This window comes from Malaya genurostris, chromosome 1 (assembly GCF_030247185.1).
Source record: "Malaya genurostris strain Urasoe2022 chromosome 1, Malgen_1.1, whole genome shotgun sequence".
NCBI classification, from domain to species: domain Eukaryota; kingdom Metazoa; phylum Arthropoda; class Insecta; order Diptera; family Culicidae; genus Malaya; species Malaya genurostris.
The window spans coordinates 156,231,935-156,258,551 of record NC_080570.1 but is presented as its reverse complement, the minus strand read 5'-3'; the positions used below and the strand labels follow the sequence as shown (position 1 = coordinate 156,258,551).

Genomic DNA, 26,617 nt, shown 5'->3' with positions numbered 1-26,617 from the left:
TCCAATACTATCGAGTGCATAGTTGTATTTGTCATGTTTTTCTTGTTAATCGGTAATCCTTCTATTTGTGTGAATATTTCAATCTTCTGATGGTGTTTTGGTAATTGTGTATCTTTAATCGCCTTTTCCAGTTCTTCTGCATTATCCAAATAGATTCTTTCTAGATAAGTGTATCTATTGTCTTCTAATCGGGATTCTCGGTCCAATAGAAGAAGTTGTTTGCAAATGGGAGTGTTTCTTGTTAAGTGCAGAATTATCCTTTTTTTGGTTGTGTATTCTCTTTTAAGGTCTAATGGTTCTTCGTTGCTTAGGGCTGCTAGTGTGTTGATAGGTGTTGTTTTCGAACAACCTGTAACCATTCGTTGGCATTGTCTGTTACATATTTCTAATTGATTTTTGTACGTTTGTTTTGCTCCACCGTAAACTGATGAGCCATACACGAGAAGATTTCCGAAAAGTGCTTTATTAAACAGTACCATCACTTTGGGTGTTGCCCCTTTTTTTATACTACTGATTATTTTTATCATGTTTTGTCTCTCACTTATTTTCTTATTCATTATTCTTATATGTGTTCCGAAACCAAACGTTTTGTCCATGTACAGTCCGAGATATTTGTAGCTACGGACAGTTTCGATTTGTTTGTTCTCAACTCTCAATCCTAATTCGACGTCTGCAGCGGTGAATAATATCGCTTTTGTTTTTTCCTCATTGATTGTTAGATTTAATTTGTTTGCACTCTCGGTGAATTGGTCTATGACTGATTGGGCCTTTTCAATCGCTTGTTCTTTCGTGTTAGCTCTCACTATAATCAGGAAGTCGTCCGCAAACTGTACTGTTACTCCGTCTTCGACTGTATTTGTTATGGTATGTAGCCTTGTTGTATACAAATTAAACAGGGTTGGGGAGAGGATGTCCCCCTGTGGAAGCCCTTGTGAGGTGTAAGCTGATACTTTTCCTTGATCCGTATGCATTATGAGCTTTCTGTTGTACAGAAAGTTTGAAATCCATGTAATCACGTCGTTTGCTAGCTTTTGTTCTTCGAGTATGTCTATTAATGTTTTTACTTCTACTGTGTTAAATGCGTTGGTGAAGTCGAAGAATATACCAATGCTTACTTTTCCGGTTCGCTTGCCTTCCATTATATAATTACTAACATATTCCAGGCAGTCTTCTGTTGATTTTTTGTTTTGGAAACCGAACGATAGCTCAGGCAGTAAATGGTTTTGTTTGATATGGGATTGTATTATTTTTAGGACCCCATGATTTATAGATTTCGTTAGTGTTGGTATCATTGCTATTGGACGGTATGATTTTATATCTGTCGAGTCTTTACCTCCTTTCAGTACCGGTAATATCTTTATTTCTTTGAGGTGTTTGGGAAGCTCTCCCGATATAAAAATTTTGTTTAGTTCTGCAATTACTTTTCGTTTTGTTTCGCTATTGAGTTTTCTTAGCATCTCATACGTGATCTTGTCAGTTCCAGGAGCCGAATGCTTTTTTCTTGTTAGTAACATATCGTTCCATTGATCTATTGTGATCAGTGTTCTCGTTGTAGTGATTTGTTTATTATTAATCGGTTGCTGATCTGTACTCGTTCCTAGTTGTTGCGTCATGAATTCTTCGGCTAATTTTTTTGAAGCCATGACCAGGTTGTTTTTAGTTTTATCGTTTTGCCAGTTTTTAAGACTTCTTACTATTCTCCAATTTTCTTTTGTGTTTCGGTAGTCAATATTTTTGGTCATTTCTGTCATTTTTTCTCTGATCGCTATTTTTTTTTGTCTTTGGAATATTGCCTCAACTTTTTTCAGTTCTAATAGGTTTTTAATATTTGAGGTGCGATTGTATTCCTTTCTTGCTTGTTTTTTTGTTTCATATAATTGTGTTAGTGTGTCATTCCAATAGTATTTTGGAGTATAAGCATTTTCAATTTTATTGTTTTGAATCGTTGTTCTAATTATGTTATCAAAATCATAAATTGTTTGAATATCTTTGCTCTCTATAAGTTCTATTTGCTGTTCGATTTTTTTATTGTTATATTTAGTTTTTCTGGATTTTGCTATGATATTATCCAATGTTATTTGAATTATTAGATGACCAGAGCCACCAATCGAATGATCTAGGACTTCCCATCTTGTACTGTTATATAGTGCTATACTACAGTATGTTAGGTCTATTGCACTTGGACTTTGAGTGAGTGATACTGGTCTGTACGTTTTGTTGCCATTATTTACCAGAATAAGGTTGGATGTTAGCATCGCGTTTTGGAGTATTTTACCTTTGGATGTTGTTTTTTCACATCCCCAGATTTCATTATGGCTATTGAAATCTCCTCCGAGTATAATGTTTTGGAGTTGTTTTATTTCGTTTGTTAGTGTATTGATTCCTGTAGTATAGTCAGTTATAGTTATTCTTGGATTTATATATACTGCCACTATATGTAAGTTGGTACTGTTAATGCTTATTCCTAAAACTTCAAACATATTGGTTGTTGTTAATTTCAATAATTGGTAGTTGTATATGTCTTTTAGGTATATTCCCACTCCTCCTCCTATATCGGTTTGTCTGGGTTGTAATATTTTATGGAATCCTGTTATATTCAATGTTTTCATTTTTCCATCATCTACCCATATCTCCGCTAAGATAGCAGCATCGTAGCTGTTACTATGCAACTCATGTGTTATTTCGATTTTGTTTTTTGGTAAACTCTGTACATTATTCTGAAGTATCTTGAATGTGCTCATTATTTGCCGAACATTGCGGCTGTTTTTCTTCTTCTATATATCCTAATGTTATTGCCATATTTTTTAAACTTTCTATTAGTTGACAGTAAGCTTGGCCATTGTTTTTTGTTAGTGCCGTTGATAATTGTTTGAAAATTTCGTTCGTCGTTTGTTTATATGTTTCTCTTTGTGTGGCCATCTCCTTCATCTTTTCCTCCCACTTTCTTCGTAGTTCAAGATGTTTTTCCATCGTAATCTTTTCCATTTCTATTGTCATATCATTTAACGCTCTTCGTTTTGTACCTCGATCAATTTCCTCTTTCTTTCTCTCATCCACTCTATCTGTTTCGTTTTTTGTTTTTTCTTTGTGATGTTTCTTATTCTCTGATGTTTTGTTGTTAGATCCTTCTTTTTGATTTTTTTTGCTTTTCAGTACCTCCAAGTAACTTTCTTTGATCGTCATGAATTCGTTTTCGTGTTCAAGAATGCTGTATCCGTTTTGTACCGGAATTCTCGTTTCTTGTTGTGCTTCGTAGTATGTTAAATTTTTGTATGCCATCAACGTTTTGATTTCTTTTTGTTTTTCTCTGATTGGGCAGTGTTTTTCCGTTGCTTTGTGTGCTCCTTTGCAGTTGGCACATTTTAATTCATTTTTACACTCACTTGCTTTATGGTTTTCTCCGCAATTTATACATCTTATCTTTCCTTTACAGCTCTCTGTTGTATGTCCGTATCTGAGGCATTGGTTGCACATAATAGTTTTCATGATATATTGTGTTATTTTCATATTAACCGAAAATACTTTTACAAAGGCCGGTAATTTATTACTCCTGAAGATTATTCCTACCTTACTGGTTGGTACTCTGATTCGTTATTCATGTTCTGTCTTCCATCTAGTCATTCTAAATATCTCTATCACTTCTTTGTCCGCTTCAATGTCCGAAATTAACTCTGTCATAGTAATATCCTCTGGGATGCCGCTTAGTACTCCTTTTACTTATACGAATCCTGTGGGGATGTAAGCGTTATATCGTTTTAGGTTCAGATTTTTGCAATTAGTGAGTCTGTTTGCTTCTTCCCAATCCGATGTGTATACTAAAACTTTTGTTCTCCCGGTTTTCTTTATATCCAAGATTGCCTTGGAAAATCCGTTTTGTTTCAAAAGTAAGCCAACTGCTATTTTGTTAATTCCGTTAGTGTTGTTTTCGTCGATGTTTTTCTCTATAATGACTTTGTAAGGTCCTTCATCATTGTATTTGTAGCTCATATTCACTGGTTCTTTAATTTTTCTATTCCGCTCATTTTGGCTGGTATTTCCTCCAGCGCCATTTTGTTCATCATCTTCCTTCGACATTTTTCCGTGTGATGTTTCTCCGTTTCCAGTTTCCATCGGTGTCCCACCTGGGACACCGCCACTCGTACTCATTTCACTCTACTCAGATCCGAATAAATGTTTTTTTACTTCTTAAATGGTAATCTGTCTGTTTTTTCAGTTTTTTTATTATTAACTTTTTGTAATCCGCAATGATGCACGTGGAATTTGCTTGATGTCAACCGAACGAATGGCCCTCCTCCTTGTTTTGTTCGACTTCATTTGATATTCATCAATCCCGCATGTACATACAAAAAATGAATCTTGATTCTGCCAGTCTTGTTGGCAAGAATCCGGCAGAAACAGAACCGGTTATAACCGCTAGGCGAAATTCTCTGTCAGAAACGGTTGTTGCATTTTGGTATAATGCCGGCAAAAATAGCTGACAGACATTGCCATCTTCTCAAAGTTACTTGTCATAATATCAAAAGCGAAGCTGAAAAGCTTTTTTGGACATTCGAAAGATCGTACACAACTAAGCGCAACGGTTTTTTGGAAGCGAAAAAATTATGATTTTCAAATTGATGTTAAGGCCATCGTCCAAGTACCATGCGCGCGGGTGGTTTTAGGAAATTTTCGATGGAAATTTCGAAAAATTTGCCAAAACCAAAAACATACAGACCTTTGAAATACATTTATCTATCTACAGGGTGAAAATGGCTGGAAAATTCGGAGGATTTTCCAAGTCTTATCAAAAATAGCTCTGAAAAATGAGTGTTTTTGTGATCTTTCACAATTATCTGGAAAAATAAAGCGATGACATAAACTTTTTTTTCAAATAAACTTTATTATGGATACACAGATTACATTCGGACACATTTTTGGAAAACCTTTTCACGCTTTTCATAGAAAATCCACGAATTTCAAAAATTTTCACGAAATCGGTTATATGAAATTCGTTGATTTTCCATGAAAAGCGTGAAAAGGTTTTCCAAAAATGTGTCCGAATGTGATCCTTGTTGCCAGCATGAGGTTTTTTTTGAAAAAAAATTTCATTCCATCGAATTATTTTATTTTTAATTGTGAAAAATTACAAAAAAAGCTCATTTTTTCAGCGCTATTTTTGATAAGACTCGTAAAATCCTCCGAATTTTCCAGTCATTTTCACCCTGTAGATAGATAAAAGTATTTCAAAGGTCTGTATGTTTTTGGTTTTGTCAAATTTTTCGAAATTTCCATCGAAAATTTCCTAAAACCACCCGCGCGCATGGTACTTGGACGATGGCCTTAATAGAAATTACATCGAACCTTTATCACCTTTTTTTCTATTCTGGAAACATTGGACAAGAGCAGGGATGTCAGGTCATTTTTTCGAAAATCTGTGATCAAGCCAAAAACCTGTCTGTGAAAATATGTGCCGTTTTCCATTCCATAATAGCAGATCAAAATCAATTTGGTGAGCAAAAAAAGAAAAAGGTCTCACTACCAACACGCTCTGTACCTTTTTCCTCACCCTCTGTACCTTCCCTGTGCTCGATTTCAAAAATCTGTGATTTATTCCAGAATCTGTGAAAATCTGTGATCATTTTCAGATATCTGTGTCATTTTTGAAATCTGTGTATAAAATTGAAAATCTGTGAAACACAGATTAATCTGTGAATCTGGCATCCCTGGACAAGAGGCTTTTCAAATTCACAAAAGGAATCCACAAAAATAAGAAGAAGCATGATCTTGTCCATAAAGAAAATATTTCAGCTGTTTTTCAAAGATGGGCGAATCTTACAAAAGTAGACAAAACGAGTTTCTCTCACCTACCAATAAAAGCTTCAAAATCCTACAATTTTGCCTAAAAAACTTAATCTTTGTAATACAAAGAACTATAAAGGGCAAAACTGTCATTCCACTTGTTTACGTAAGTTTCGCCCTCCGTGTTCCATGATAACAAACGGGGCGATACTTCAATTGCTAGTAAGGAAGGGCGATTTTTTTTCTTTATTTCAAAATATTTCCGAGCCTTTTACCGCTGGAAATAGTAAATGAGACGAAAAAATTATTCGCAGATTTGTCTTAGTCGCGAAAACTAGCCAATTTCATGAAAAATGCGCAAGGACGTATTTTTATAATTCACACAGGAAGCATAGAAATAAACAAATCGAAAAAGGGCGAAACTCTTTTTATGTTGATTTATTCAGTGGATATAAATAGAAAGTAGTAAAATTTGCATCCCTTCTGAAGATAAACTAACAATTCATCGACTAATCATGAATTGATCTGAGAATATGCGATAATTTTTAAATACGATTTGAAGCCAAAATCGGAACTTTCATCGATGTTTTTCTCCATTTGCTGTCAATGTTAGATTCGCCGTTTTTTGAAAAACAGCTGATTTAATGTATGTCTTGTCCTATGATGAGAGTTCAACCGAAATTAAAAATCGAAAGGGTCATTTCGCCGAAAAAGTAATTTTACCGAATTCGTCATTAGTCTTAATATCGTAATTGGAATTGTTAAAAAAAGACAAATAAAAAATGATTATGTTTACTCTCGTTTTGTTGAGCTACAATCGTGCTTCTGATATGATCCAGAGACTTGAATAATTTTTGTAGGTTTATTCATGATCCTCAGAACGGAATTCTCAAAATAACTTGTAGACGTCATTAGTGTAGCTATCAGGCAATTGTTTACGGAATTTTCCGATAACTGAGTGCAGACTGTTCGTATGCTATCCGACCTCGCTTCCGCTCGTTCGGATCTGACTGAAGCAAAGAAACCCAGCTTTGAGTAGACAGTAGGTTTGTATGCCGGAAGCCGCCGCTTCCGACGGCGGGTCGGCGGCCAACTCAGCTGGCGTCACCTTGGCGGCTTTGTGCCGCCGAGCCATCTTAGCTGCGGTTATGTGGCTGCGCCACATGTGGAGATATAAAACCAAAAAGATATTTTTGACTATAAAAAAATTACCCTTTCGGCGAAAAGGAATTCGGCGAAACGACCCGCTCCCGTTATTACCCTTCGTTTATATACACGGAACCGCAAATCAACCTAATTTTAAGTACATTCCACCCAATTTGGGGGTTTCGTTCAATAACCTAATTTTAGGTAAGCGAGGTAAGGTAAGGTAAGGTAAGGAGCGAATGAAAGGAAGTACTCAAAATTAAGTAAAAAGAAGTCAAATAATAGGTAGTTTTTATTTTCCGTGTATGTACTTCTAATGGAAAAAATTAAACCAAAGGCTCTAAAAATGTAGACCCGAACCAAAACGGTTCTGCCAGTTTAGGTGATGTAATCTACTCAATACGTTGTTTCAATGTAATAACGTGTGATTTAACTGAAATATTTCTTGGAAACAGAAAATTATTGCATTTGATGTTCGGTACGTCTAAATTTTTTTCACACCAATTGATAATCATATTGAGATTGTTACAATTCTATTTTTGTTGTGTACAGATGGTCGGGTGTAAATTCTTGTACCCGACCCGTACCCGAAATAAACTTTGCCTGTACTCGACCGAAACCCGAATAAACAGAAAAACCCGACCATCTCTGATGTGGATAACGTTATACCATGTTCACATTAACGCTGATATCAATTGATATACCGAGATGATATGCATATCATGTCGAAGTGTTCACATATGATCGAAATGATATCGTTTGACAATCAAGTTGTCATATTGAATGTTCTCATTAGAAATAAGATCAATAATATTACATTTTTCTATTAAAATTAAATCAAGAGTTGAAGTTTTGCATTTTATGGTCTCCGAACGCCGGTATTCGTCGAAAAATTCGAAATTATAATGATTGTTCATTGTCACTTTCGAAGTGACGTTCATAAATGAGTGCGTTCAATGCCATTATCCGTGTTGCTAGTTGCGATTTTTGACAACTCGACATGATATCGTACATGATATCCCGGATATCATGCCAAAATGATAATACGCGTTGACATCAAATTGTATGGGATATCAAGTGATATCGCACATGATATCATCGGATATCAAGTAAATCCGTATATCACTTGATATCAGCGCTAATGTGAACATACTATTATTGTCAAAAGCAGAGATTTTACTATACAACAAATTTCGAACGATTAGTGTTTACTACAAAATTTCGGTAGGTAGATCTAGAGGTTGCTACTAGAGATACTTCTTATACCCGAACCCGATCCGTACCCGAGTGATCAGCAAACAAATTTACCCGTACCTGACCCGTACCCGATTAAAAATTAAAAAAATTACCCGTACCCGACCCGTAACCGATCAATAATAAAAAAAAATTACCCGTACCCGATAAAAAAATAAAAACTTACCCGTACCCGATTAAAAATTACCTGTACCCGACCCGAATGAGTAGTAAAAATTTTACCAAAATTCAGGATGGAAAACGAAGTGTTTTTGATAGCGAGCCGTATCAGGCTCTAGTTGGTAAGTAAAATACATTAAAATACTTGTTTAAATTTAAACATATAAATACACTGTGAAGCAGGAATAGATTTCCAATGTATTTGGTACTTTATACTCATTTACAAATGTCAACAAAAGGGAGTAATATCTACTCAAATTTTCGAGAAGCATATTTACCCAAAATGTCGTAATACCCGTTGTATTCAATTTTCGGTAGGTATGGTTTCTACGAAACAGTGCTATTTTTGATTCTATTCTTTAGAACTACAAGTAAACGTGCTCATTATCTTGACAAACAAATAAAAATTCACATTCGAATCACTTGACAAATCACGTAAAATGGTTCCAAATGTCAAATTGAATATTATACGTGACGAAAATGAATGTTATGCGAACATCCCCTAAAATGAATAGAGTATCATCAGTTTGCTTACGTGAATTGACCAAACATCAAATAATGTACGTGTATTCCCGGTGTGAAAAATTCAATTTCGAAAATGGTGAACAGTGAGTCCTTCAAGTGTAAGTAGTTTGAATATGCGAGAGAAATTTTTTTTTTGGTTAGAATTTTTTACTACAAAGCAAAATGGATTATGATTTTGATTCAAATTAATCTGTCAAATATGCCCGTTTTGTAAGCCTCACAAACCCACACCCACGATGTTAACGGTAGCTGGTGGTTTTTACAGCCATTGAACTTCTGTGCCACCTCCGGTGGAACCCTCAACGAGTGAACACGGTGAAAATTTGAGTATTTCACGAGAAAAGATTTTCACCCGTACTTTTGCGACTCCACGTTGTCACGCATCGAGATTTTCACTTGTAGTCCAGTGAAAAGAAACGAAAATTAACTGGCAATATAGCCCAACTTGCTGTACCATCAATCGGTGTCAATTCAAGTGAGGTGACACTACCCAGAAGTGAAGAATAAGAAGAACTTCTATGCAGATTTTCTGAAATAAATGTTCATGTTCTTATGGTTAGAATCCTAATGATTTATAAAAAAATTTTGAAAATCTCCAACCAATATTTAGAGTAACAGTTTTCTGGTATCTGAATGTGATATGAGTACTATACTACATTTTAAATATGAATCAAATAATTTTTACTGGATTGTGCATTAAACAGATTTGAAATGGCAGTCCATTAAAATCTACGTGAAAAGTAGGGTCTCACCGCAACATCTTAGAGCTAAGGCAGTGTCTTATTAAATATGTTACAAAAAAGTAGGGTGGAAAATATTCACATAACTTTTCACGTAACTATGATTGATCTTTTTTGAAGAAAGGAAATGTTTTTTTTTCTGGAAAAAGATGTCAGTTGTCAGGTCTGGTGCTTGGCGCGAATGTCAAAACCCCTTGAATCAAATTGTTTATTTTTCGGAAGAACTATTTTGCAATAACAAATTCTCGTCAACGTGTAAACATATTTATGTGATGTACAAATGGTCGGGTTATCGATCAGAAAAAAAAAATTACCCGTACCCGAGTGAGCAGTAAATTTTTTTACCCGTACCCGATTGAAAATAAAAATTTTTACCCGTACCCCACCAAAAACCCGTCGGGTACGGGTACGGGTCGGGTATCGGTTAAAATACCCGAGACCCGACCATCTTTAGTTGCTACCCGTGCATTTGCTGATAAAGTGAAGTACAAAAATCAAATAAATTGGCATTTTTGCAGCAGTAAGTACGTTTCTTGCTTTGTGCATACTTATTCCAGTGTTCCGGCTCCGAGTCCGTACGGCATGCAGTAAATGCTCAAAACTAGAAATTAACATTAACATCAATTTTTTTAGCTTGTTTGCAAACAGTGCCGCTGAACTGTCAAGGATGTGACGATAAAAAAAAATCTAATAACTGCGATTTCTTGAAAGTGAAATACTTGATAACTTATAAAATCACACCTCATATTCGAAAATACCACATATTAGCTCTGAAAAGAATTTTGATCCATGTTTTGTTCCGATTTTTACCTTTACGTGGATCCCGGCGCCATTTTTCAGTTTCGTAAGAAAATTACAAACACAGCCAAAACCGGCCTATCTCGCCACCAGTGTTAATTCTACATCGTGGAACTATTGAGCTATACAAAAATACATGACGCCGCTTTAGAGCGAAAAGCGAAAGTTTCTCTGGTATATTTATTATAAAATCACATAAAGGTGAGTCAATTATCGTGTTCTGTCGTAGATGCTGATCTTGATCTTTGTGGCTTAAGTATCTCAAACATATTTTTTTATTTCAGTAAAATGGAATGTTACCTTGCAGGAGATGGGTTACTAAAGAAGAAAGAACTAGAAATCAGTCCTGTAGCCTTTTCCCCATCGTCCGCTCCAGCAATCGATTCCTCAATAAAACTCGAATATCAAATTTGTGAAGAGGAATTCACAACGGAAAGTGATATTAACCTAGAATATCAGATGTGTGAAGAGGAATTCACACAGGAAGGTGATCTTAAACTAGAATATTATATAAGTGATGAGGAATCCACTCAAAAAAATGATCTTCATAAAGACGTCTTAGTACCTAAAGGAAAACAGGTTTATAGTTGCGAAATTTGCGGAGAGCAATTTTCAATGAAGAAGGCCCTGAACAAGCATATGATCGTTCATACTGAAGACCAACAACTTAAGTGTCATGTGTGTGGCAAAGAATTCCTGTATTATCAGAAATTAAAGGACCACACAAATATTCACACTGGTGAGCGTCCGTACAATTGCACTGCATGCGAAAAAAAGTTCTCGTCCAAGGTGATGCTTGTTCAACACATGCACATTCACACAAGCCAGCGTTCGCACAAATGCATTGTGTGCGGAAAAGAATTTCCCTTAAAGAGTTACTTAACTAAACACATGTCTAATCACCAAAGTAAGTACAAATATAAGTGCGAAGTGTGTGGCAAAGCCTTTAATAGTAATTCTAACCTCACGATACACAAACACATTCACACAAACGAGAAGTTTAAATGCACCATTTGCGAGAAAGATTATTCCTCTAAGCCTAGTCTCAGCAAACACATGAAAATTCACGTAGACGATTACGAGCATTATTGTGATGTATGCGGCAAAGGATTCATCACCAAATTACTTTTAAAAGACCACGAAAATATTCACACTGGTGAACGACCGTACAAATGCACTGTATGCGGAAAAAACTATCACCGTAAAGTGAAGCTTTCTGAACACATGCAACTTCACATGAGCGAGCAATCGTACAAATGCACCGTTTGTGGAAAAGATTTTGCCATTATGGCTTACCTATCCAGACACATGCGTATTCACACGGATGATAAAAGGCATGAGTGTGACGTGTGTGGCAAAGGTTTTATGACCAAAGCACGCCTTCAAATCCACGAACGCCTTCATACAGGAGAGCGACCGTTCAAATGCACTGTTTGTGAAAAAGAATTTCATACTAAGAATTGTTTAACTACACACATGTCTTTTCACCAAAGTGAGTACAAATATAAGTGCGAAGAGTGTGGCAAAGGCTTTCATATTGGTAGTAGCTTGACGCGCCATAAACGCATTCATACGAACGAAAAGTTTAAATGCGCCATTTGCGAGAAAGATTATATCACTAAGTTTGAACTCAGCAGACACATGAAAATTCACATGGGTGGTTACGAGCATAAGTGTGATGTGTGCGGCAAAGGATTCGTCAGCAAATCATTTCTGAAAGACCACGAAAATCTTCACACCGGTGAACGGCCTTACAAATGCACTGTATGCGGAAAAGACTTTCATCGTAAAATAAATTTTTCTACACACATGCAACTTCACACAAGCGAGCGACCGTACAAATGCACCGTATGTGGAAAAGATTTCGTCGTTATGGTTTACCTAACTAAACACATGCGTATTCACACGGATGATAAAAGGCATGAGTGTGACGTATGTGGCAAAGGATTCCCAAACAGATCACTCTTGAAAGACCATAAACACAGTCATACGCTAAACTAAATCTTGCTCGACACATGCGGCATCACAAAAGTGAGCCCATGAGGGTATGATTAATAAATCGAGCTTCCTGGGACACAAACGCCTTCATAAGGACGAGAAATAGAAATGCAACATATGCGGAAAAGATTTTACCACTAAGAATTATCTAAATGAGCACATGCTTAGCCACACTTGTGATATATGTTTAAAGACCACGACTACAATGTAATCGACAATACAAATGCATCGTATGCGGAACCTTAGGTATAGAAATACGGGTTGAACTTTAAGAGCGAAGTATATTAAACGACGGAGTGTTCCCAACGAATGACAACTACCTTTATATCATTTGGTTACTGATGACAGCCGTTGCTACTGTTCTAGTTGAATAAAAATAAGCAACTGCCTGCTTTGTTATTTTAACACCTAAAAAATTTTCAAAGCAAACTGTCACATCCCTCCCATTGGTTGGTGGGCTTGACGGTATTGCAAACATCATCACATACAATCAATTAGCGTTACAATTTGATAAAGATATGCATTACAGCTTTTAGCTTCATAATTGAATTAAATGAATAAGATATAACTTGAATATGATGTTGATTGCATTACGCCCAACATCCGGGGTTGGAGAGGCAGGTAGGGCTTAACTGAGCTCTTTTTTATGTTTTATTTTCATACTACCGGGGCCTAATTACCAGTGTGAAGTGAAAATTAAGTGGAGTGAACGTATCCCAATTGGGTTTCACACGATGACAACAAATGAACGGTAAATCTAGTCCATCTTTGACGTTTATTGGTGGTGCGTGTAACATGGAATACTGTGGAAAAAGATAGAATATTGTAGAATAGAATAAAATAATTATGACTGAACCACTAATAGCTACTTTTCAATGACAGTCGCCAAGAGGCAGCATCAATTAATACAATTAGCTGACGGTTTCTGGAGACACGTATATACAGTTTCGTAGTATTAGGAGTTATACTTCGGCTATCATATTTGTTTTTGTGTGATGTTGGATAACTCAATACCTTACAAAATACGATGAATTTTTTTTAACATGACAAGTATTATTATTTGAGTAATGGATTGTAAATAACATGCATTGATATATAGACGGAATTGGCCGCACTGCCAATGCTCACATATATACAGTCAACTGTCTTTAATAATTCAGCAGGGCCCATGAAAAGCAAACAAAACACACCTACAATCAGAGATGCTAGATATTTTCATAGGAAATCTGTATTCTTTGTATAAAAAATCTGTATTAATCTGTATTCACTAATAAAATGAAATTCTTGCAACAAAATGATGCTAAGATATGTTATTCCAATAGATTGTGTTTGTAGGATGGTAGATTCAGTCAGTCATTGCCGCGCTCACAAGAATATTCAACGACGAAGTTTCATTTTTTTATCCACAACAATTGAATTGTAATCCCATATATTTATCTAGTTAGAAATTGGTGACTTTTTAATTTGACATGGAATTTCAACGCCCAATATGCAACGTCAAGTCGGTTCATACAACTCTCAGTTTGACAGTAAAGTTTCATGATGCCATTACCACAAACGAATTTCCAGACATGACAGTCACGATCTTTTTTTGGTGCACATCTACGGTCCTCCGTGAAACTGGCACCAATGGTGATAAATTGGTTGCACTGCTGAGTTCCCATCATACATCCATAATGCAAATGTCAAACCGTGAGAACTCGTTCGATTCGGTAGCTCATTTGTATATATTGAGATTTTATGGCACACTTTGGTTGAAATGATAACAATGCAATCAATCTCGCGCTCCACCAAGCAGTGAGTGCGGTCATTTCAGAAGGTACCGGGAACGAACCACATTTTTTAAAAATATTTATAAGCACGTACATGTCTTTATTATTTATCTTTGCCATTACTTCCTTGAATAAAGTACTGTCTCTGAGCGTATCTTTTTCCAATAAATCATCTTTTCGGTTAGATTTTCATTCATTTGGCTCCTCCAATATATGTTTCCACTAAGTCATTGCAAAAAAAATTAATATCAGTTCAAATTGGTTTCAAATTATAATATAAATGGATTTCACAGATTTCCATATTAATTTGTGATTTGTCCGTTGATTGATAGACTTTTATATCGTCACGGGAATCAAATACTAAAAGATAGACAGAAAAGTTAATTCTTTTCTTCCTTACTTTTTTATGAGATCTGTATAAATCTGTATTAAATTGAGGAAATCTGTATAAAATCTGTACTCTGTATTAAATCTGTATGAGCATGTAAAAATCTGTATAATACAGATAAATCTGTATAAATGGCATCTCTGCCTACAATACAAAACGTCAAGCCGATTTTGAGCGTAAAGCGATCGTTTTAATTGGAAATCGAATAAAAAACAGTAAAAAACCACACGAAGGTGAGTCAATTATTATGTTCTGTCGTAGTTACTGATCTTGATATTTGCAGCTTTCGTATGTTAAAATGCTAAACATTTGTTTTATTTCAGTTAAATGGAATTTTGCCTTGCACAAGATGGGACACTAACAATGGGAGAACCAAAATACAGTCCTGTAGCCTTTTCCCCATCGTCCGCTACAACAATCGACTCCCCAATGAAACTCGAATATCAGATTTTTGTGATAAGGGATTCACACAAAAAAGTGATCTTCATAAAGACGGCTTAGTACCTAAAGGGGAACAGGATTATAGTTGTGAAATTAACGGGGAACAATTTTCATTGAAGAAAGTCCTGAACAAGCATATATTTGTTAATACTGAAGACCAACAATTTAAGTGTAATGTGTGGTAAAGAATTTTCTATTAAGCGTTACTTAACTGAACACATGTCTATTCACCACAGCGTGTACAAATATAAGTGCGAAGTGTGTGGCAAAGCCTTTAATGGTGATGTTTACTTCGCGAGACACAAATGCATTCATGCGAACGAGAAGTTCAAATGCATTATATGCGAGAAAGATTTTTCCAATAAGTATCATCTCAGGAGACACATGAAAATTCATTTGGATGATTACGAACATAAGTGTGAGGTGTGCGGCAAAGGATTCAACTGCAAATCTGTTTTGAAAGACCACGAAAATAGTCACACAGGTGAACGGCCTTACAAATGCACTGTATGTGGAAAAGATTTCGTCGTTATGGTTTACCTATCCAGACACATGCGTATTCACACAGATGATTATAAGCATGAGTGTGACGTGTGTGGCAAAGGATTTGTGGACCGAACACTCCTGAAAGTTCATAAACGTCTTCATACAGGAGAGCGACCGTTCAAATGCAGTGTATGTGGAAAAAAATTTGCAACAAAGAGCTCTTCAACTAAACACATGTCTATTCACCAAAGTGAGTACAAATATAATTGCGAAGTGTGTGGCAAAGGCTTCAATGATGGAGCTAGCCTCGCGAGACACACACGCATTCATACGAACGAGAAGTTTAAATGCAGCTTATGCGAGAAAGATTATACCACTAAGTATGAACTCAACAAACACATGAAAACTCACGTGGGTGATTATGAGCATAAGTGCGATGTGTGCGGCAAAGGATTCATCACCAAATCACTTTTGGAAGACCACGAACACAGTCACACAGATGAACGGCCTTATAAATGTACTGTATGTGGAAAAGCCTTTCATCAGAAAAGAAATCTTTCTGTACACATGCAAGTTCATACAAGCGAGCGATCGTTCAAATGCACCGTATGTGGTAAAGACTTCGCCATTATGCGTTACCTAACTAAACATATGCGCACTCACACGAATGATTACGAGCATAAGTGTGATGTTTGCGGCAAAGGATTCAGTTGCAAATCACTTTTGAAAGACCACAAACACAGTCATACAGGCGAGCGACCGTACAAATGCGACGTATGTGGAAAAGATTTCGCGACCAAGTCCTACTTTTCCAGACACAGGTTAATTCACGAACACATGCTTAGTCACACAGCAGCAGTGTGACAAACGCTTTTTTTTAATTGGATGTCTCTGTAATTACCAACATAAATGAGAAATAAATTGGACTTAATAGGAATGATAGTTTTAAATAGTTTATGTTTAATTTGCAAAATGCGTATACTTTAATGATGCAAAACACATCAATAGATTTACGCTTTCTCAAACTTTTCTGTCTGTGTCTGCAATTATCCTTAACAGTTCTCGTTTTCAAACATGCGATTTCATTTTTCTGGTGGATTTATAGATAAAATAAGAATTATTACTATAACTATTTTATGTGTTTCATCGTAGTTTTAGTATAACATGACTTGTGCGGGCGTTATGAGAATAAAAGGTATTTGTGTTTCCTTCTTTTTTTTTTGTATTTGGAAAATTAATTGGATGTCAATAAATGCTACGGTAGAACATCAGAATGCCGGACATGAAGTTTCCCTTATTGCAAGTCACACTTGACCTGAAAAGTATTACATCCTGTAACCCTGAACACATGTGTCATAACGCAAAAATGAATAGATAGGTGATAATTCAAGTTTAGAGTACGTGTACTTTTTATGAATTTGAGTGATGTGTCACTCAATTTTGAGTTATGTTCAATGAGAGTGTAGGACACTATTGAATATGTCCTTACACTGAGCCAAAATCACCCATTGGTTTTATGTGAAAAATCACATGCTTATTGAAAAATGCCTATCACATTATATTCATATGCAGCATGTACATTTATATGTTCATTTATAATTCTTAATTTAAATCTCGATCACTTTTAAGTATACAGCACTTGCACCTTATGTGTGAAGCACGTAAGCAGATTTCATTTCATGTGTAAATCACATATAAATTACGTGATTGTAAGCTGTGAAAAAATGTTCGAATTGAAAATGGTGGCAAGTAACATAGACGAGAGTGCTCGCAGATTTAGAATTGCAAGTTGTTTGCTTGAGTTTTTGTGCGTAAGTTTATACGAGTTATCGAAGAACATAATGAAAATAATATACTCAACATTTTTTAGAATGCGAAATAGGCTCAACTGTGAACAGGACGGTCGGACAACAGCGACATTTTCGCTTCATATATGCAACGGAACGCAAATTTGATATGGACGCAACAGTGTGTAAGGAATAATAACATTTAATTTTGCTTAGATATTTGTTATTATAAAAATAAGTAAAACGCACTCAATTATATATCTCACACAAAGAAAACGTGAAATAATTTCATATAATAAATACCAGCCGTACTGAAAATAAGTCAAAAGATTAGCGTTTGATTACCATTAGAAAAACACATGGAAGTTGAATGAAATTCATATAATCAATACATGAATTTCAAATAAGACACATGTGACATTCCAATAATAGGTAAGTGAAATTCACATAAAACATACGTGTTATCAACAATGATTTTTATTATGTGGCACATATGACTTTTATATATAGAAAAAGTAACTTTTACGTGCAATGTTTTTGCATTTGAATACTAAGTGATTTTTATTTTGAGTGTATATATACAATCAAAATAATAATCATGTTATAGTTACGTGAAAATTATTTTCCACCCTACTTTTCACGTAGGTTTTAATAGACTGGCATTTAAAAGCTGTTTAATGCATAATCCAGTAAAAGTTACGTGTTTCATAGGTAAAATGTAATGTACTGCTCATATCACATTTATCTATCAGTTCATATCAAATTTAGATACCAAAGAATCACTATTTTATACATTGGTTGAAGTCAAAAGGCAGATTTCAGATTTTTATATGAATCTAAAAATTGAAAAATGCCATGAAAAAAAACATTTATTCTAGAAAATCAGCAATTTAAAAAAAAATAAAAAGGAAAATAAAAATAAAATGCAACTAATAACGTCGTCGGATCTCGAATCGACATGTTGTCACTGCCATCCAACCGAAGCCGAAGTCGAGATCCGAGAACTCCCACAACATTACCGATGCAGGTTGAGATCCCATTACATGGGTCCAGTGTCTCTAGTTTCATACCGATTTTGAACTCGTTTTTCGGTGGACCAACGGCCTGTTTGAAGCATACGGCAGTAGCGGGCACATTTCCGGACTCACACAGGCACTCGGTTCAGTCGAACACATGGAAACTTTCATACTGGGATGAAGCGATCGATGTAGTAAAAAATTGCAATTAAATAACTTTCTCGCAAATATTTACAATACTCACACTTTGAGGGCCACTGTTCGCCATTTTCAAAATCGAGTTTTTCACACTGGAAATTCACGTAGATTGTTTGACGTTTGGTAAATTCACGTAAACCTTATGTGATGACTCTATTCATTTTAGAGGATGTTCGTATAACATTCATTTTCGTAAAATATTCAATTTGACATTTGAAACCAGTTTATGTGATTTTTCAAGTGAATCGAACGTGAATTTTTATTTGAGTGTAGGACATGTTCAGGAGTGTTCCAGTTCTAGATGCATAATTTAAGTCAGTTTCAAAGTTTGAATCTGGACTTTATAAGAGTAAATTCAGCACCTGGAATTTTTATATATTGCTAGTTCAGTTTTATTTATTTGAACAGTACAAATATTTGGTGATACTATTAGGTGATTTTTAATGATTAATTCAAATTAGGGCTTACAAAACTGGTACAATAATATCACAAAATCAAATGTTATCTGCAAAATCTGGCAAATGATCTGGTTTGTTAGTGACTTTGAATCTGAAATATTGGCAACTCTGCTTGTAGGCCCATTATAGGGATGTCGGATTTTTCGAATTACTCGATTATTCATCAATTGATTATATTTTTCAAACTATTCGATTAAATTTTACTCGATTATCTGGGTTATTATTCGATTACTCGATTAATTATTCGATCACTGTTATTGAATTTTTCAAATTGTTCGATTAGTTTTGTAATCGAATATTAGTTTTAAACTAATCGATTAAATATTACTCGATTATTTAGGTTCCTAATCGATTACTCAATTAATCGATCGGCCTTACGACATCCCTAGCCCATTTGAAAACACATCCAAATGTACACAACCTAAGACAAGACCTGACAACTGGCTTCTTATTCTTCCTTCCGAATCATCCTTCTCGTCATTTTCGCCCTGTGGAATAAATATCAACGTATTGGCTACAGTGTAGCCATATTTACAGATTTTTTATTAACTATGATAGGAAAAATATTACATTTAAATTTTCAGACTTTAGGTTTTTGATTTGAAATGAACATGAAAAATGTGTTGGTGAATGCATTTCTTTATTATATATTAATGCTTAAAAACAATTAATTTAGTTTCGATGACGAAATATCTCATGTTGAACGCAAAATCGAATCCATTGTTGGCGTATTACCGGAACTTTTGGAAACCGGAAAAAGTCAGGTTTGGATAGAAATGCTTAGTGCGACCACAGTGTGGAACACAACAGGTCATTCTTCTCCTAAAACTGAACACACTTTCGAGTTTACACTAATTTAACAAATCTTTTTTGATTACACTTTATTTCGCTAAAAAGAAAAACGGCTTGATGTCTATTTTAATTACACTGGGCTGCCACTATAAACATTTATTACCAATGAGATTGAAAAAAGTGAAACATTCTCCGAAAATTTTCATTTTCATTGGTGAGCTAAAATTATACATTTTGATAAACTTGTTTTCTGATTTTCTTTATACTTGGTATCATTGCTCGCGTACCCTGCAAAAGTTTTTTCTTTTCACAATGTGCAGGTAGCAACATCAAAATCAGCCAATCAGGAACTGGTCCATTTTGGAACAAAAGCAGCCCACCCAGATGTCAGGTCTTGTCTTAGTACACAACGTACTCTGATAATGATTTATCTAGGTATCCAACCAATTCAGAGCGAAAAGCAAACGTTTCTTGTATTTTGACTAAAATATTACGCAGGTTAGTACATTATCATGTTCTGTCGTAGTTGCTGATCTTGTTATATGTAGCTTACGTATTTTAAACATATATTTTTTTATTTCAGTAAAATGGAATTTTGCCTTTCACGAAATGGGATACTAAAAAAGGAAGAACCAGAAAACAGTCCCGCAGCCTTTTCCCCTTCGTCCGCTCCAGCAATCGATTCTCAAATAAAACTCGAATATCAGATTTGTGATGAGGAATTCAAAAAGAAAAATAATATTCATATCGACGTACCTGAAGGGGAACAGGTTTATAGGTGCGAAATTTGCGGGGAACAATTTTCAATGAAAAAAGCCCTGAACAAGCATACGATCATTCATACTGAAGACAAACAATTTAAGTGTAATGTGTGTGGCAAAGGATTCCGGTATTACCAGCGATTAAAGGACCACACAAATGTTCACACTGGAGAGCGCCCGTACAATTGCACTGCATGCGAAAAGAAATTCTTGTCTAAAATGATGCTTTTGAAACACATGCACATTCACACAAGCCAGCGATTGTACAAATGCGTTGTATGCGAAAAAGAATTTGCTATTAAGGGTTACTTAACTAAACACATGTCTATTCACCAAAGTGAATACAAATATAATTGCGAAGTGTGTGGCAAATCATTTAATGATGGTTCTAACCTAACGAAACACAAACGCATTCATACAAACGAGAGGTTTAAATGCACTATATGCGAAAAAGAGTTTACCACTAAGTATGTACTCGGCATACACATGAAAATTCATGTAAATAATTACGAGCATAAGTGTGATGTGTGCGGCAAAGGATTCATCACCAAATCACTTTTAAAAGACCACGAACATAGTCACACAGGTGAACGGCCTTACAAATGCACTGTATGTGGAAAAGAGTTTCATCGTAAAATAAAACTTTCTGTGCACATGCAACTTCACACAAGCGAGCGACCGTACAAATGCACCGTATGTGGAAAAGACTTCGTCGTTATGGTTTACCTAACTAAACACATGCTTACTCACACGAATGATTATAGGCATGAGTGTGATGTGTGTGGTAAAGGATTCTTAAGCAGATCGCTCTTGAAAGACCATAAACACAGTCATACAGGCGAGCGACCATACAAATGTACAGTATGTGGAAAAGATTTTCAAAGTAAACTAAATCTTACTCAACACATGCGCCACCACGCAAGCGAGCGACCTTATAAGTGCTCCGTATGTGGAAAAGATTTTGTCCTTCAGTCTTTCCTAACCAGACATATGTCTATTCATGAAAATAGTTACAAACATAAATGTGATGTATGCGGCAAAGGATTCGTAAGCAGTTCACTTTTGAAAGACCATGAAAACATTCATACAGCACGCAGAGAAATAAAGCATGTTTGAAATAACTAAATTGTTAGTAGATTTTTTAATTTGTTTTATGATAGTTTCTATTTCAAAAATTACCTTGCAAATTAGTTTCAAAGAAATCATTTTATTCTTAAAAACAAACAAAAATATGTGATTATAACAAACAAAAACGTTTCACTTATTTCAACTAAAAAGTTTGTAGATTCAAAGCGCTAAAAATAATTAACTTCAACTAGAGTTCGTTCATTCAAAACTAATTTTTCAAAATGAACTTACTGTGAAATTGTTTGTCAAGGAATTGATAGGAACGCAAAAGTAAAGTATTGCTTATTTTTATCAAAATATTGAAACACTTTCGGAATAAAAAAAAAATGTTTTTATTAGATCAGTGTTCTCACGTTAGTATGCATTGTTTGCATCCATAAAAAGTCCTAACCAGGCGCGTAGCCAGAGAAAATTTTCGGGGGGGGGGGGGGGGGGTTTAGAACATGGAGATAAATCAACACATGTACAATTTATATCACAATGTTTCCCATGGGTTATAATTTTTTTATTTCGGGGGGGGTTTGAACCCCTAAACCCCCCCCCCCCTGTGTACGCGCCTGGTCCTAACGATTCATGTTCGAAATATTGAATTTGTAAAGGGTGATTTTTTAAGAGCTTGAGAACTTTTTTAAACAATAAAACGCATAAAATTTGCAAAATCTCATCGGTTCTTTATTTTAAACGTTAGATTGGTACATGACATTTACTTTTTGAAGATAATTTCATTTAAATGTTGACCGCGGCTGCGTCTTAGGTGGTCCATTCGGAAAGTCCAATTTTGGGCAACTTTTTCGAGCATTTCGGCCGGAATGGCCCGAATTTCTTCGGAAATGTTGTCTTCCAAAGCTGGAATAGTTACTGGCTTATTTCTGTAGACTTTAGACTTGACGTAGCCCCACAAAAAATAGTCTAAAGGCGTCAAATCGCATGATCTTGGTGGCCAACTTACCGGTCCATTTCTTGAGATGAATTGTTCTCCGAAGTTTTCCCTCAAAATGGCCATAGAATCGCGAGCTGTGTGGCATGTAGCGCCATCTTGTTGAAACCACATGTCAACCAAGTTCAGTTCTTCCATTTTTGGCAACAAAAAGTTTGTTAGCATCGAACGATAGCGATCGCCATTCACTGTAACGTTGCGTCCAACAGCATCTTTGAAAAAATACGGTCCAATGATTCCACCAGCGTACAAACCACACCAAACAGTGCATTTTTCGGGATGCATGGGCAGTTCTTGAACGGCTTCTGGTTGCTCTTCACTCCAAATGCGGCAATTTTGCTTATTTACGTAGCCATTCAACCAGAAATGAGCCTCATCGCTGAACAAAATTTGTCGATAAAAAAGCGGATTTTCTGCCAACTTTTCTAGGGCCCATTCACTGAAAATTCGACGTTGTGGCAGATGAAATTATCTTCAAAAAGTAAATGTCATGTACCAATCTAACGTTTAAAATAAAGAACCGATGAGATTTTGCAAATTTTATGCGTTTTATTGTTTAAAAAAGTTCTCAAGCTCTTAAAAAATCACCCTTTATTAGGTATGGTCTCTGTTTGGATGATTTTCAATTGTTTTTTGCCTTTCTCATATAGAAAGGTTAGGTTGGTTCTTTTGGTTCTAGTTCGCTGTCAAATGCTGTGTTTAAGCAGTGTTCACATCTTTCTTCATGCGGTTGCACCAACATTGAGCAATTTGACGTCTCAGTTACTCACACCGATGCAGAGTGCGCAGATCTATTCATATACGAAATTCGAATGTGTGCGAGCCGAAGTCAAAGTTTGTTGTGGGTTCAATTTTACACTGAGGAAAAACATTTTTGACTCATAATCATACACTGCGAAAAATGCATATAGGATTTCGTAAGCTATGGACTAATGAACCAAGTAGAAGACAGTACCATTACGTGATATAGAGTTTCATGAACGATTTTATGTCTTTCTCAACTGTTCTCTTGGCATTGCAGTGTTTTTTATTGCATATATGTCTTCAATAATTGGCACGATGCGGCTCGACAAAATTCACTGGGTTATTTCGACACACTCACACTAGCATTAACCTTTCAACTGCTAAGAATAGCCACACCAACACATTCGCACGTGGATTGGACTATAAGGAAATGATTTCGATGGAATATAATCAAACTATAACAAACCACTTTTTCAAAAAGAGGTCAAATTACTTGTTTTGCAGAGAATACTAGACAAGAGTTATATTTATATTGGGTTTGTTCGAAAAGAGCTTGTTGCCTCTCTCATATAGAAAATGGTAAAATAAACAATAATGAAGCTGCATACCAACATCACACACGAAAATTACCAGAGGGCAGTCAGTGACGGATATGAGGCTACGATCCTCAAGTCAAAAGCAAACAAAATACAACACAATAAATGACAACATCAAGCCGATTTATACGATTTATAGCTAAAAAGTAAATGATTATATTGTAAATTGAATAAAATCACACGAAGGTGAGTCAATTATCATGTTCTGTCGTCGTTGCTGTTTTTGATCTTTGAAGCTGATGTACTTAACCATATTTTTTTATTTGTAGTAAAATGGAATTCAGCTTCGAACGAGATGGAATACAAAAAGAGGAAGAATCAGAAAACAATCCTGAAGTCTTTTCTCCATCGTCCGCTTCAACAATCGATTCTTCCATAAAACTAGAATATCAGATTTGTGACGAGCAATTTACACAGAAAAGTGATCTTCATGAAGACGCCTTAGTACCTAAAGAGAAACCGGATTATAGTTGCGAACTTTGCGGGGAACAATTTTCAATGAAGAAAGCTCTGAACAAGCACATGATCGTTCATACTGAAGACCAACAATTTAAGTGTGATGTGTGTGGCAAAGAATTCCTGTATTATCAGAAATTAAAGGACCACACAAATATTCACACTGGTGAGCGTCCGTACAATTGCACTGCATGCGAAAAAAAGTTCTCGTCCAAAGTGATGCTTGTTCAACACATGCACATTCACACGGGCCAGCGTTCGCACAAATGCAGTGTATGCGGAAAAGAATTTTCTATTAAGCGTTGCCTAACTAAACATATGTCTATTCACCAAAGTGTGTACAAATATAAGTGCGAAGTGTGTGGCAAAACCTTTAATGAAGATGTTTACTTCACGAAACACAAACGCATACATACGAAGGAGAAATTTAAATGTAGCATATGTGGGAAAAAGTATTTTAATAAGTATCTCAGCAGACACATGAAAATTCATGTAGATGGTTACAAGCATAAGTGTGATGTGTGCGGCAAAGGATTCAACTGCAAATCTGTTTTGAAAGACCACGAATTTAGTCACACAGGTGAACGGCCATACAAATGCACCATATGTGGAAAGGACTTCAATCATAAAACAAAACTTTCTTTACACATGAAAATTCACACAATCGAGCGACCGCACAAATGCACCCTATGTGGGAAAGATTTCGCCATTAGGGCTTACCTAACTAAACACATGCTTACTCACACGGATGAATATAAGTATGAGTGTGACGTGTGTGGCAAAGGATTTGTGGACAGAACACCCTTGAAAGATCATCAACGTCTTCATACAGGAGAGCGACCGTTCAAATGTACCGTATGTGGGAAAGATTTTGTAATTAAGGGTTCTTTAATTAAACACATGTCTATTCACCAAAATGAGAACAAATATAAGTGCGAAATGTGTGGCAAAGCCTTTAATGATGGTTCTAACCTCACGAGACACAAACGTATTCATACGAACGAGAAGTTTAAATGCAGCATATGCGAGAAAGATTATAGTACTAAATATGAACTTAGCAGACACATGAAAATTCACGTGAATGGTTACGAGCATAAGTGTGATGTGTGCGGCAAAGGATTCATCACCAAATCACTTTTGAAAGACCACGAACATAGTCACACAGGTGAACGGCCTTACAAATGCACTGTGTGTGGAAAAGATTTTCACGGTAAACTAAATCTTACTCTACACAAGCAACTTCACACAAGCGAGCGACCGTACAAATGTACCGTATGTGGAAAAGATTTTGTCGTTATGGCTTACCTAACTAAACACATGCTTACTCACACGAATGATTATAGGCATGAGTGTGATGTGTGTGGCAAGGGATTCCAAACCAGATCACTCTTGAAAGACCATGAAAACACACATACAGGCGAGCGACCGTACAAATGCGACGTATGTGGAAAAGATTTTCAAGGTAAACAAAATCTTACTCTACACATGCGTCACCACGCAAGCGAGCGACCTTACAAATGCGCCGTATGTGGAAAAGATTTCGTTGTTCAGTCTTTCCTAACCAGACATATGTCTATTCATGAAAATAGTTACAAATATAACTGTGATATATGCGGCAAAGGATTCGTGACCAGATTACGCTTGAAAGACCACAAAAGCAATCATACAGGAGAGTGACCTTACAAATGCACCGTATGTGGAAAAGGTTTCGCGGCTATGTCTTATCTGTCCATGCACAGGTTAATTCACGACCACATGCTTCGCAACACGGCATCAGTGTGATGTATATGGCCAGGGATTCAAAATCAGCTTAGTTTTGAAAGACCACGATTTCAATGTAATCGGCATAATTACGTGAAGCTACATTTTCGCAATCATAAGTAACAATACTACCGAAAAAATCAATCAAAAATTGTAGAACAACTTGAGGAACATCTAAAACAATTGTGCAGCAAACCACCAACTTGTTCATGTTTCACTAGCAGTTATACTGGCCATACTCGCATATCGGTCCCTTTATCGATTTTCGCCAATTTTCAATTAGCTTGATGAAGGAAATCTATCCTCAATATACTCTCAGAAATTGCCCAAAAAGTTAAGGGTTTGTTCAGTAAAATGTGAAAAAAAAACATCAACTCATGTCTGTCTCATATGCAAAGTACCCGCATATCAGTCCCATTCAGAACAGTGGAAGAGCAAAGGTGTGATACTTCATGTAATAATACTATGATTTAGTATTACGTAGGACAATAATTAAAA

At 35.8% G+C, this 26,617-nt stretch overlaps 3 protein-coding genes across 3 annotated transcripts; all 3 read left to right on the top strand.

The window, feature by feature from the left end:
• The first annotated feature begins 8,467 nt into the window (after positions 1-8,467).
• Positions 8,468-12,708, top strand: LOC131426343 (zinc finger protein 260-like). Its single transcript, XM_058589000.1, has 2 exons — positions 8,468-10,601; positions 10,685-12,708. The coding sequence occupies exon 2, from the start codon at positions 10,689-10,691 to the stop codon at positions 12,399-12,401; it is 1,713 nt and encodes a 570-aa protein (XP_058444983.1). The 5' UTR covers positions 8,468-10,601; positions 10,685-10,688; the 3' UTR covers positions 12,402-12,708.
• Positions 12,709-14,588: 1,880 nt separating this feature from the next.
• Positions 14,589-16,597, top strand: LOC131426344 (putative zinc finger protein 66). The gene is made up of 2 exons (XM_058589002.1): positions 14,589-14,791; positions 14,882-16,597. The coding sequence occupies exon 2, from the start codon at positions 15,174-15,176 to the stop codon at positions 16,347-16,349; it is 1,176 nt and encodes a 391-aa protein (XP_058444985.1). The 5' UTR covers positions 14,589-14,791; positions 14,882-15,173; the 3' UTR covers positions 16,350-16,597.
• A 7,353-nt stretch (positions 16,598-23,950) lies between these two features.
• LOC131426341 (zinc finger protein 728-like) lies at positions 23,951-26,617 on the top strand. The gene is made up of 2 exons (XM_058588998.1): positions 23,951-24,088; positions 24,172-26,617. The coding sequence occupies exon 2, from the start codon at positions 24,176-24,178 to the stop codon at positions 26,033-26,035; it is 1,860 nt and encodes a 619-aa protein (XP_058444981.1). The 5' UTR covers positions 23,951-24,088; positions 24,172-24,175; the 3' UTR covers positions 26,036-26,617.

What these genes read in the sequence shown, in the direction of transcription:
- LOC131426344 (XM_058589002.1), top strand. Translation starts at nt 15,174, where the DNA reads ATGTGTGGTAAAGAATTTTCTATTAAGCGTTACTTAACTGAACACATG.
- LOC131426341 (XM_058588998.1), top strand. Translation starts at nt 24,176, where the DNA reads ATGGAATTCAGCTTCGAACGAGATGGAATACAAAAAGAGGAAGAATCA.
- LOC131426343 (XM_058589000.1), top strand. Translation starts at nt 10,689, where the DNA reads ATGGAATGTTACCTTGCAGGAGATGGGTTACTAAAGAAGAAAGAACTA.